Genomic DNA, 13786 nt, shown 5'->3' with positions numbered 1-13786 from the left:
GATGGAATAAAAATTGAAATCTTTCAAGAAAGTGAGGTGGCACAGGAGGCACTCACTCATCTCTGCCAAGAAATTTGGAAGACAACTATCTGACCAACTGATGGGAAGAGATCTGTATTTGTGCCCAATCCAAAGAGAGGTGATCCAACGGAATGCGGAAATCATCGGAAAATCTCTTTGATATCCCATGTGAGTAAAATTTTGCTAAAGGTAATACAGAAGTGGCTACAATCATACATTGACAGAGGACTTTCAGAGGTTCAAGGCGGATTCAGAAGAGGCCGTGGAACGGGGGATACCATTGCTGATGTCCGATGGATCATGGCTGAAAACAAAGAATATCAGAAAGATGTTTACCTGTGCTTTATTGACTATGTAAAGGCTTTCGATTGTGTGGATCATGACAAGCTATGGACAACATTGAGAAGTATGAGTATTCTGGAATACTTCATTGTGCTCATGAGGAATCTGTACCTGGACCAAGTAGTAATTGTTTGAACAGAACATGGGAACACATGAAGGTTTTCAAATTAAGAAAGGTTTGTAACAAGTTTGTATTTTTTCACCATACTTATTCAACCTGTATGCTGAACAAATAATCTGAGAAGCTGGGTTCTATGAAGAAAACCGTGGCATCAGGATTGGAGGAAGACTCATTAACAACCTGCAATATGCAGATGATACAGCCTTGCTTGCTGAAAGTAAAGAGGACTTAAAATACTAACTGATGAAGATCAAAGAGCATAGACTTTATGTCCGAAGTATGAGAGACGAAGTTTGGCCACCTTGGCCTCCAAGGAGTGCTCTGGCTCCACTTATTGCAACACAGATCTATTGGTTCTTTTGGCAGCCCATGGCATTTTCAATATTCTCCTCCAACACCATAACTCAAAAGCATCAATTCTTCTACAGTTTTCCTTATTCCCTGTCCAGTTTTCGCATGCATATGGGGTTATTGAAAATACCATGGCTTGTGTCAGGTGCACCTTAGCCTCAAGATGACATCTTTGCTCTTCAACACTTTAAAAAGGTCTTGTGCAGCAGATTTGATTAATGCAATACATTATTTGATTTCTTGACTGCTGCTTCCATGAGTGTTGATAATTGATCCAACAAAAATGATTCCTTGACAACTTCAATATTTTCTCTGTTGATAAGAATGTTTTATATTGGTCTAGTGGTGAGGATTTTTGTTTTCTTTACATTGAGATATAATCCATACTGAGGGCACTGCTCTTTGAGCTTCTTCAGTAAATATTTTAAGTCCTCTTCAATTTTAGCAAGCAAGGTTGTATCATCTGCATATCGCAGGTTGTTAATGAGTCTTCCTCCATCCTGATGCCATGTTTTTCTTCATAGAACCCAGCTTCTCAGATTATTTGCTCAGCATACAGGTTGAATAACTATGGTGAAAGAATACAACCTTGTCTCACACCTTTCTTAATTTTAAAACATTCAGTGTTCCCATGTTCTGTTTGAACAACTGCCTCTTGGTCCAGTACAGATTCCTCATTAGCACAATTAAGTGTTCCGGAATACTCATACTTTGCAATGTTGTCCATAGCCTGTCATGATCCACACAATCAAAAGCCTTTGCGTAGTCAATAAAGCACAGGTAAACATATTCTCTGCTTCTAGCCAAGATCCATCAGACATCAGCAATGATATCCCTCGTTCCACGGCCTCTTCAGAATCTGGCTTCAATCTCTGGAAGTTCTCTGACAATCTCTGGAAGTTCTCTGACAATGTTTGCAGCTGTTTCTGTATTATCTTTAGTAAAACTTTACTTACATGGGATATCAAAGATATTGTCCAAATATTTCCGCATTCCATTGGGTCACCTCTCTTTGGACTGCGATCCACAAATATGGATCTCTTCCTATCAGTAGGGCAGATAGTTGTCTTCCAAATTCTTGGCAGAGATGAGTGAGTGCCTCCTGTGCCACCTCACTTTCTTGAAAGATTTCAATTTTTATGATTAGAATGAACTAAATTGAGGCTGAATTTACCATAAGATTCAAAATGGAATTAGGACTCCCACTGTAAATCATAGCCTTCCACAAACCAATTTCCTTAGAATTCTTAGAAACACTCACCCCTGATGCTAATGTTCACATTTCTCTCTCAGAAGATTCTTCAGAACTTTTTCCTATTCTTCCAACCTGTAAAACCCATTCCTGTCTTACTCTTAGCTCATATCTTATTAAGAAAACAAATGATGTGATCAGCAGGAACTACCTTCTTTTTCAACCCTTACACAGATCACCTTCATCTGAATCTATCTACGCTGTCTTTTCCTCTTGTTTAAAGGATGGGAATCTGGATTCTTCAAAGGCACATTCCCCTCCATGTGCTTTGTATACATCCCTTCATCTGTCTCTACTACTGCATTCCTGTAGGTACTTCCTTTTTCTCCCACATTAATTTATTTCTCTACTAGAACATTCTCATTATTACATAAACATTTATCTGACAACATTAACATCAACAACAAACACTTCCTTTCCTTTAATAATCCACCATCATGGTTATTTGCTTTCCACCCCTCACCAAAAACTAAACAAGAAACCAAACAAACAAAAGCTCAAGAACATATTTTGTTTTTCAAAACACTCCAGTCTTTCTGCTCTACATTTCTAAAACTGCTCTTGCTCCTTCCCTTTTATTTCCATGGGGTCCCTAATCTGAAAGATTTTTGTTCATTTGTTTTATTATCACCACCTCACTGAAATTTATCCTCACAGAATGTGGATTTTTGTCTTGTTTACCAGCCGGCATCATGGTCAAGCGTTCAACAAATATATACTTAATGAAAGACTGAATGAATGTTGTGCTCATTTCTGTGACTAGTCATAAACTATTAATAGGGTGGTCACAATACGTAGAAATGTCAGGAATCTAGGACTAAGGCTTCAGCTTTTCCTTCATTCAACTATCATTTTCCTTGAAAACAGTGTTGGGCCCTTAAACTATACTCAAATTTTTTAAAGTAAAGAATTGATCTTAGACTTGTATTACCACAATCTCTCTCCTAGGCAATCTGTTATTACTAAAGTGCCCTCAAATCGGTTCCGACCCATTGCGACTCTGTATTGTGTTTCCGGGGCTGGTGAGCTTGAACGGCCGAGTTTTCTGTTTAGATGATTTTGCAGTCCAGCGCTTTAATCCACAGCGCCACACCAGGACTCAAAGTCTTTCAGCAAAGGTTTTAGGTAAGAGCCCGAACCCTCTCGCGCAAGCGCCTAGAGCTTTCTAGTGCGCATGAACAATTGGAAGCAGCGAGGCGGGAAGTGTTGCGCAGGCGCGTTTGGCCTAGTCGCTTCTTGGAGAACTCTTGGAGCCTCAGGAGTCGTACTCCCTTCAACTGTGAGTTTCCAACGGTTTGGTCTATGGCGCGGGGTTTTAAGGTACTAGAAATAAACTCGGAACTCGTGAATCTGGTTCAGTCGCAGTACCCTTATCTCAGTGCCCCCGGTCTCTGCGGCGGGAAAATCACGCGCCTGCGCACTAAAATTCCCGCATCTTCTTTTTGAGCGAGCTCGCGGCCGTCTTTATGTCCATTCATTCCCCCTTCCCTTCCGTGGCTCGTGGCCCGTGGCCATATTAGTTCTTTGCCAACTTGCGTGGGGCTCTGTAGGAGCTTCCTAGTGCTCCTTCTCGGTGGTCACAAAGTTTTCTCATTCAGTCCCCTTCCTCAGGTCCTACCGTTTTTCGACCCTACCCACTCAAAACACGCCAACAAGCCCCCCCCACTCCCCCTCTCTTCACCGCCAGCGACTGAGACATTACCCTTTCGGCCCCCTGCCGGTATTTCCAGAAGGTGAAGGTAAATGCAAATGCAATCATTAGAAATGGCTCACAGTTTGAGGTCTTTTGGGGATTTAGACATAAGATACTTTTTAAATGTTTGCCTTTTTGGGAATTTTTTAGCGCTTGCTTCGGTGAGTGATTTAACTTTTCAACTTCTGCAACATTGATGGATTCACCGTTGGAGATTCAGATGGAGGACCCAAAGCCCTTTTCTTCCCCCTGTGACCGACTTCAGGCTGATGGCTCAATAAAAAAAAATGAGCAGAATTCTAAACTTCCAGGTATGTGTTTCATTCCAAACATGCACATAGAGGTAATAATGCAGAATTGTCACCTGCTTTTTAAAAAATAACTTCTTGGATCTTTAAAGTGAGTTGTTTGTTTACGTAGGAACATTTTACAAATTAGAAAAGTTCTATGAGATCTGGATTTAAGAGTTGGATTACAGTTTAGGAAATTGTAGTCCAGCCTTGTTATTTATACAGATTAAGTTGCTGAAGTCTAAACATTAGTGACTGTTGTGGTGTGGCGCTGTGAGTTAATGTGCCAGACTGCAAAGCCGTTTGAACTACAAGGTGGGTGGTTCAAGCTCACCAGTTGCTCCTTGGAAACCCTATACAGGGTTGCTATGGGTTGGAACCGACTCAGTGGCACTTAACAACAATAACACCAAGTGTGTTGATGCCCAAGTTAGAATTGATCTTTTCCTAAAACAATGTTCATATCTCTTTTCATCATATTACTTTAAACTTGACACTGAAGTGATCTAAACTGAAGTATTCAAGGGCAGAAATCGCCTTCATAAATTCATGCAATGTTTGTAACAATAAAGCAACGTAATATTGGAGCATCCTTACCCCAAGTGATGGTTCATTGGTAGAATTCTTGCTTTCCATGTTGGACACTGACGAGATTATACTTTATGTGCAATAACCACTCACCGGTTTGGATGCTTACTTGATGCTGTGATGCTGAACAGATTTCAGCAGAACTTCCAAACTAAAACAGATGAAAAAGAATAGCCTGTTAATCTACTTCAGAAAGCCAATAAAAGCCCTATGAATTCCAATGGTTTGAGCTGCAACAGATCATGGGATGGCACTAGATTGGGCAACATTTTATATACATGGACCTCCATGAGTTGGGGGCTGATACTATGGGGGACAGATACCATGGAAGCTAACAACAATAACAATCCTAGATTTGACTGAAAAATTCAGTAGAATTTACATGATTGGTAATCTGTTTTAATAAAAATGTTTTCCTTGTAATATGTTTATTTGCTCATCTTCTTCCACTTTAAGTGCTTTGGTGGGGGAAAAAATTACGAACTGGTCTAAACATTTCTATTAATAAACTTGTTACACATCATTTTTGTTGAACATCTTAAACATGTTGGGGGCAGTTCTCCATGTTGCCGCTACAGCACCATATCTCAGTGTACATCATGAAATGTTTGACTCCAACCCAGTCCTTGGGGTGAGGAGTCAAACAATATCTGATCTTGTACATTAAAGTCTGTACTTTTCATTCCTGTTCTAGCACAGTGCCTGGGACATACTAGGCATTCAGTAACTATTGGTTAAATGGATGAGTTTCAGTTAACTGTATTTTCTTCCTCAAAGGTAGTTTTTTCATCTTTGCTTTAAGTGAATTTAATATTTGTCTAAAACCTATAAATTCTGGCATTTTGGCATTGCTCACTTATGCTTTCTGACTAAAAGGAAACTCGTGTTTTTTGTTTGTTTTAAACTTTATTTTGAATAGAGTGAACAGACAAGATTATCTTTGTTACATTCAAAAATCATACAGTGTGTTTCATCTCACTGATTGCAATCCCCTCCGTACAACAAGTTATCCTGCTTCCTCCCTGTGCTTCCTGTTTGCATTGCACCCACCTTCCCATCCCTCTTAACTTTGTACATGTTGCCCTTTTGATTTTAAATGATTCACCATTCCATGGAGAGCATACTTTACTAGTATTGTTGTCCCCCCATATACCTATCTACTGCTTGGCTGAAAATTGGGCCACCAGGGTGAGTTCCTTTCCAAACCCGAAGGTTTGTCAAGGGCCATAGTCTCAGGTTCCTCCAGTCTCTTTTTGACCAGTAAGCCTGGTTTGTTTTTTTAAATTTTGAGTGTTGTTCCAGATTTTCTGCCATTCTTTTCAGGACCTTCTAATATCCTTTTTAGAGCAGTTGGTAATGGTGGCCAATCACCATCTAGCTTTTTTGGTCTCAGAGTCATGGAGACTAACAGTCACATGTTCCATTAGTCCATTGGACTAATTGATGCCAAGTCTTTTTAATTCTCATCACTCTTCTTTCTTCTGCACATGGAGAGACCAATAGCTACCTTAGACGGCTGCTAATGAACTTTAGATCCCAGATGCTACTCAACAAACTAGGATGTGGAACATTGCTTTGTGGACTATATGTTAAGCCATTTGACCATGGTGTACCTTGAGACTATAGTTTGAGCCCCCAGGCCCAGCAACTCATTGCCTTAAAATGTTTGATAATGTCTAAGTTTTCATCAGTTTGCCTGCTGTGTGCACCACCACATTCATAGTTGTGTTTGCAGGAAAGGTATTTACCCTTGTATAAATATCCTCTTTCAGATGCTTATATATTGATGGAATATATATATGTATAGACATACATATGTATATAAACATATCCCACTCTTCCTCTCACATGCATTAGCCTGTGTCTTTGTCCATGTTCCTTCAGAACATTGTTCCAACATTGTATATATATCACTGTTTACTTCTATCCCCTTTAGCCCTTGCATACCTCTGTGTTTTCACCTGTTTTCCTCTTTCTTCTGCCACCCTCCCTCTTGTATATTGCCCTCTCCCTTCTTTTATATTGCCCTCCCCATCAACCAGAGGAAACTCATCTTTGGTCTCAAAATTAATAACTTTCTTGGTTTCCCTAATTTTTGGTGGTGGTTCCAATTGTTATTGTTGTTTTTAATTGCCATCAAGTCGGTTCTGACCTGTAGTGACCCTGCATAGGGTTTCTGAGGAGCGTCTGGTAAGTTTGAACTGCCAACTTTGCTATTCAAATGGACTTTTGCTGTCTAGCACATTAACCCACAGCACCACACCAGAACTCTGAGGGTCCCAATTACCTATGCTTAAAACTTTAGAGTTGTCATGGAGTTTAATGCTTTATATTTGCTTTCCTTATCTAGTCACCCAGCTTCATCTTCTTCATTGCTTCTCTACTCCCACCAGTGGTGATGGTGATTGTGTCACCAACTTGGTTCTGATTCATAGTGACCTAAATAGGATTTCCTTGTCTGTAAATCTTTTGGGGAATAGAAAGTCTCATCTTTCTCCTCTTGATGGACTGGTAAGATTCAAGCTACTGACCTTGTAGTAGCAACGTAGCTCATAATCCAGTAAGCTACCGAGGCCCCTTCTATTTCCACTTGCTTGAGGACTAAGGTGCGCCTGACCCAAGCCATGGTATTTTCAATAACCTCATATGCATGTGAAAGCTGGACAGTGAATAAGGAAGACCGGAGAAGAATTGATGCTTTTGAGTTGTGATGTTGGAGGAGAATATTGAAAGTGCCATAGGCTGCCCTTAGAACCAACAGATCTGTGTTGGAAGAAGTGCAGTCACAGGGCTCCTTGAAGTCCAAGATGGCCAAACTTCGTCTCTCATACTTTGGACATGTCAGGAGGGACCAGTTGCTGGAGAAGGGTATCATGTTTGGTAAGGTGGAGGGTTAGAGAAAAAGAGGAAGACCCCCATTGAGATGGATTGGCCAGGTGGCAACATCGATGAACTCTAGTGTGGCAACAGCGGTGAGGTTGGCCCAGGATTGGGCAGTGTTTCGTTCTGTTGTGCATAGGGTCACTATGAGTCTGTACCAATTTGATGGCACCTAACAACAACAACCACATTAATTCATTCCCCTATCCCATTGCTCTTGAATTGCAATGAAGTTATTACCTAAATTGCCTGCTTTTACTTTCTGTCCACACTCCAGTTCATCTTGTACACTGGTACTAGAATAAACTTAAAATGCTACTTTCATCTAGTTTAGTGGACTCCAAGTGGCGCTGTAGGATCAACACTGGGCTTCGGACCACAGTGTTGGCAATTCATACCCACCACCTGCTCCTCCTCAAAAACCCTATACAGGGTTGCTATAGTCTGTGCCAACTTGATGGCACTTAACAACAACAGTCCAGTTTAATGGATGTTGTCCCTCTTCCATTTACTTAAGATTACATGTATTTAACGATTCAGCTTTCCTTTATTAGTCATTTGACTGTCTTGTTTTGTTGTTATTATTGTTTAGAATTCATGTGTTTTGTATCTCCAATTTATACTGTAAGTTCCTTAATGACAGTATCTCCCATAGCTACTGACTGACTTACGTTATGCTTCATTAGGCAGGGTGTGAAGGATGAATCTGATTAGGTTCTAGCATTATGTTCAGAAGAATGCTACTATTTCTAATATTATTATGAAAATCTGGAAAATAAAGAGTGGGATGAATAAAATAGGAATTTTAGTCTTTATTTCAAAAGTTTTGTGGCCTTTTCATACAGGTCGTTGAACAATGTTATAAATTGTTCCTTTGAAATTTATAAAATATACTGAAATTTGATTCGTATAGTTCTATTTCATGTTATCTCTAATAAAAGGTAAAGTTTTATCAAAAACAACCCAGTGATAAGCTCCATAGCGAATAAAGCTGATAATGTTTAGGCATGTAATTATTTCATGATCTAATTTGAGTTAGTCTCTTGATGGACTAACTCTGGAGTGGGAGACTTGTATATGGTGTTCCCAGAACCTAACAGTCCTGCTCAAAATATTTGAATGATTTAATGTTATGATAAAACAAAATACCTAGAGGAATGGATGAATGAATAGCATAGATCTTTGTTTGGGGATACTTTTATAACTTTTATTCCTGATAAATACCATACATCCATCCTTAACTGAAGAAAATTTAGAAAGTATATAGAAGCCAAATTAGAAAATACCATCTGTAACCCATATCCAAATGCTGTCACTATTGACATTTTGTTGTAGTCCGTTAGTCTTCCTGTGTATGCATATGAAGGAACCCTGTTAGAGTCGTAGTTTAGCTCCTGACTAATGATTGAAAGGTCAGTAGTTCAAACTCACCAGCGGATTGAACTGCTTACATACGTTTCCAAAGCAAACCAAATTACTGTTACTATAGGGTTTTCGAGACTGTAAATCTTTATGGGAGCAGAGATACATTTAAAAAAAAAAACAAAATTGGAATTATAGTTAGCCTGTCATTTCTAATCTTTGTTTTTTGTTTTCTGTTTTTTACTTAGCAATATATCTTCAACATTTCTTACATAATTAAATATTTTATATGATTTAATGTTGATTTGGAATTTGGTATTGCGCTGTGGGTTAATGTGCTGGACTGCAAAGTCAGTTTGAATCTCAGGGTCTGCGATTCAAGCTCACTAGCCACTTCTCGGTAACACTATACAAGGGTCGTCGCTATGAGTTGTAACCAACTCAACAGCACTTTAACAACAACAATGTTGATTTATAATTTAAGATGACTGCCTAGTGTTTCATTGCATTGTTGTTATTAGGTGCCAGCAAGTCGATTCCTGCTCATAGCAACCATATGCACAACCGAATGAATCACGCCAGGTCCTGAGCCATCCTCACAGTTGTTATGCTTGAGTCCATTGCTCTTGCCATTGTGCCACTCCATCTCATTGGGGGGGATCTTCCTCTTTTTTGCTGACCCTCCACTTTTCTAAGCATGATGTCCTTCTCCAGGGAGTGGTCCCTCCTGAAAATATGTTCAAAGTATCAGTGACAAAGCCTCTTCATCCTGGCTTCTAAGGAGCATTCTGGCTGTTCTTCCAACAGATTTGTTTTGTTCTTCTGATAATCCATGATACTTTTAATATTCTTCTATAGCAGTGTAACTCAAATGCATCAATTCTTCTATGATCTTCCGTATTTATTGTCCAATTTTCACATGCATTGTTAGGAGCCATCGAGTTGATTCTGACCCGTATCAACCCTGTATAGCGTTTCCATGGAGTGGCTGGTGAGGTTGAACCGCCGACCTTGCAATTCAAACTGACTTTCACTCCAGCACATTAATCCACAGTGCCATACCAGGACTCCTTCACATGCATGGTGGTGGTAGTTATATGCCGTGGAGTCAGTTCCGACTCATAACAACCCTGTACAGGGTTTCCTAGGCTGTAAATCTTTACGGGAGCAGAAAGCCTCATCTTTCTCCCGCGGAGCGGCTGGTAGTTTCGAACCGCTGACCTTAAGGTTCGCCTCCCGATGCGTAACCACTATGCTACCAGAGCTGCTTTTCGCGTGCATATGAGGCCATAATTTACTTAGTTACCCATAACTGTTAGACTTTAGATTGTTTCCATGTTTCTGCTGTTAAGAAAAATGCTGCAGTGAACATAGTACCTGTCTTTACTGTTTCAAGCCTTTTTTATTTTTATTATCTATTATGTGCCAGGGGAGCACAGTGGCTTCATGCAATAAGCACTGACTGAACCACAAGGTCGGCAGTTTGAGCTCACTAGCCATCCTGTGGTAGAAAGATGAGGCTTTTTGTTCCTGCAAACATTTAAAGCCTCAGAAACCCTATACCAGGCTGCTATTAGTCAGAACCAACTTTCCAGCACACAACAACAAATGTCAAGAGTCCTGGCATGGTGCTGTAGGATACGCCTTGGACTGCTAATCACAAGGTCAGTGGTTCAAACCCATCAGCCACTCCTTGGAAACCCCATACTGTGCCATTTTGAGTTAGAATTGATCACATTTAATAATAATCATAATTTTATTAAGTGATGAAGATGTTTTTAGTGGAAAAATTAAGAATAAACTATATACACATATGCATACAATTATGTGTATATACGTATATAGATAGATAGATATACACACACACACACACATGACTTGCTCTTCTATCCTATTGAACTGAAAGCCCTTAGGCTATGCTTCTGAAATGGATTATAGATAGGGTGACCTTCCTATATGATTTGGACAGATCTAGTATCTGTCTGTTGTCACCGTGTAGTTATTATGTGTGACCTCTTTGACTTTCAGGAATACCCAGATTGAATTAAATTATATGATCTCTCTCCCTAGTTACAGGAGGTATAAATCAGACAGTACCAAAAAAAACACAGAACAAGCATGATGTGTTCCTGGAGTGTCTGTTTTACTCTGTGGTAAATAATTAAAAACATTTATTTGATGGGTCTTTTATGTGCATACATTTTCTAGGTGCAGGAAAAATCAGTACATAAAGCAGTCAGAAATACATGCCTTCAGTCCAGTGGAGAGATACAAGATAATGTAAGAAAAAGATTAGTATATTCGAAAGTGATTAGTGCTATGAAGAAAACAGAAGGAAAATGGAGTGTTGGGGAGACGATTGTGATTTTAATCAAGGTAGTTAGTTATAGTAAACCTTGTTGAGTCGGTTCTGACTCACAGCAACCCTATATAGGGTTTCCAGGGAGCCACTGGTAAGCTTGAACCGCCAACCTTGCAGTTTAAACGGCTTTGCGTTCGGACGCATTAACCCACAGCACCACATCAGGACACCATCGTAGACCTTACTTGCTGTTCCTACTGCCTGGAAAGCTTTCCCCCATATATATATACTGCTCACTCTTTCACACCTTCAAAACTTAGCTCAAATATCACCTTGTGAAGGTCTACTAAGTGTGAAGACCAAGAGCTGGGAGTGTGCTTAGCATTTAGGAATACCAAGGACATTGTAGCTGGAAGCGGGAAATTGATGGAAGTAAAATCACAGAAGGTGTGGATGAAAGTTCTTTGGCTTTTGGAGTAAAATGGGGAACCATTAGAGAGTTTGAGCAAGATAGTGACATGGAACTTAGCTTTTATAGTATCACTGACTGCTGTGTTGAAAATAGATTGGATGGAAGCAGAGAGAGCATTTACAAGGTTATTGCTATGTGAAAGCCAACTTGGATCTATTCAGCTAAAGACAAAATTTGAATCAAATTTTAAAGTAGAAAACTAGACTCATGTATAAGTCATGGGAATTAAAACAAATTGTTAGCTTTTCTAACTTTAGACTTATCAAGATCTTCCCCCAAATATTTAAATTATATATTTATTTGCCTCGTTTATTTGTACTGTTAGCAGCTTTTGACAAGAGAGCTCTTTTCTGCTGTTTCTGCTCATCTCACATTTTAGAATTTATGAATATCATACTTGCACTGGTTGTCAGGAACTTTTACAATGACAGGGAAACCTACAGAAATCCTGAATTCTGTAGAGATGGGTGAGTACATAGTAAATGAATTGGGGTGAGTGGAAGCACAGTATGCTTACATGGTCACTCATCTGATGTCTGTATTACATTATTTTCTTATTACATACATGTTTTTTATGTTGATTTCCAACAACTAACCAGGGTTTTACTCATAATGGCCAGCATATTTTATGTTAAGAGAATGGGATTTTATGGAAATCATAAAATCATAGGTTGTGTGGCACTGGGGGATAAAGCACTGGACCGCAAGATCTGTTTGAACCACAAGGATGGCGATTCAAACTCATCAGCCGCTCCTTGGAAACCCTATATATGGTCGCTATGAGTCGGAACCAACTTGATGGCACTAAACAACAGCAACAGCAGTAGGAATGGAATGTAAAGTTCATCTAGTCTAACCTCTGTTTCACAGGCTAGGAAACTAAGGGTTTATATGGTTAATTGTAATAATATGAGTTGAATCTAGATGGTTAGATTCTGGACTTTATCCGTGCTGCTCAGTAGAACATTCTGTGATAATGAAAATGTTTCTTTGTGTACACTGTCACATATAGCTAGTGCGACTGAAGAAATAAATTTTTTAGAGTTTAAACAGCCACATGAAAGTATTGGACACAGTGGCTCTTTACCATCCTACTATAACATCTACAGTGTTATTAATCATATTGTTGTTGTTAAGTGCCGTCAGGTTGGTTCCATAGCAACCCTGTATAGGGTTTCCAAGGAGTAAGCAGCTAGTGAGCTCAAGCCGTCAACCTTGCAGTTCAAACTGACTTTGCAGTCCAGCGCATTAACCCACAGCGCCACACCAGGACTCCATATACATACATTGAAACATTCATACAAATACTTCAGTATTTGTATGCATTTTTTTGTGTGCATATGATTAATAACACTGTCATCATTTTATAGTACTGCTTAGAAATACTGCCAAACTGGTATATCCCTGTGGTTGTTGTTAAGTTAATTGAGACATTTTCAACCCTGTATAGGCATTTCGTTCTGCTGTGCATGGAGTCGCTATGAGTCGGTTCCGACTCGATGGCACCTGACAACAACAAATAGGGTTTCTGAGGAGTGGCTGGTGAATTTGAACCACTGAACTTGAGGTTTAAATGACTTTTGCAGTCCAGCACATTAACACACAGCACCACACCAGGATTTCTATACATGAAGAGAAAATATGCATTTAAAGTCTGTCTCTTCTGAATCACTTTTTGTGATTCTGATTGATGCCTTACCTTGCACTACCACAATAAGGTTCTCTGTACGTGTTTTTAGGTGCTATCAAGTCAGTTCCGACTCATAGAGACTCTGTATAGTGTTTCCGAGGCTGTAAATGTTCATGTTGTTGTTGTTAGGTGCCATCGAGTCAGTACCGACTCATAGTGACCTTATGCACAGCAGAACGAAACACTGGCTGATCCTGGGCCAACCTCACTGTCATTTTCATGCTTGCACCTGTTGATGCTGACACTTTGCCAGTCCATCTCTTTGGGTACTTCCTCTTTTTCTCTGACCCTCCACCCTACCAAACATGGTATCCTTCTCCAGTGACTAGTCCCTTCTGACAATATGTCCAATGTATGAGAGATGAAGTTTGGCCATCTTAGACTCCAAGGAGCATTCTGCCTGTACTTCTTCCAACACAGAT

General features: G+C 39.7%; 1 protein-coding gene across 1 annotated transcript in view; it reads left to right on the top strand.

Annotated features, from left to right (window-relative positions):
• Nucleotides 1–3976: 3976 nt before the first annotated feature.
• The window catches only part of CDC7 (cell division cycle 7), a 39701-nt gene continuing 29891 nt past the window's right edge, over nt 3977–13786 (top strand). The window contains exon 1 of the mRNA XM_006830968.1: nt 3977–4091. Coding sequence (XP_006831031.1) covers nt 3977–4091 — 115 coding nt within the window. The remainder of the gene's footprint in view (nt 4092–13786) is intronic.

The sequence above is a fragment of the Chrysochloris asiatica genome, unplaced genomic scaffold (genome assembly GCF_000296735.1).
Source record: "Chrysochloris asiatica unplaced genomic scaffold, ChrAsi1.0 scaffold00002, whole genome shotgun sequence".
Taxonomy (NCBI): Eukaryota; Metazoa; Chordata; class Mammalia; order Afrosoricida; family Chrysochloridae; genus Chrysochloris; species Chrysochloris asiatica.
Note: the sequence above shows the minus strand (reverse complement) of the source record. Positions and strands in the feature narration are given on the sequence as shown.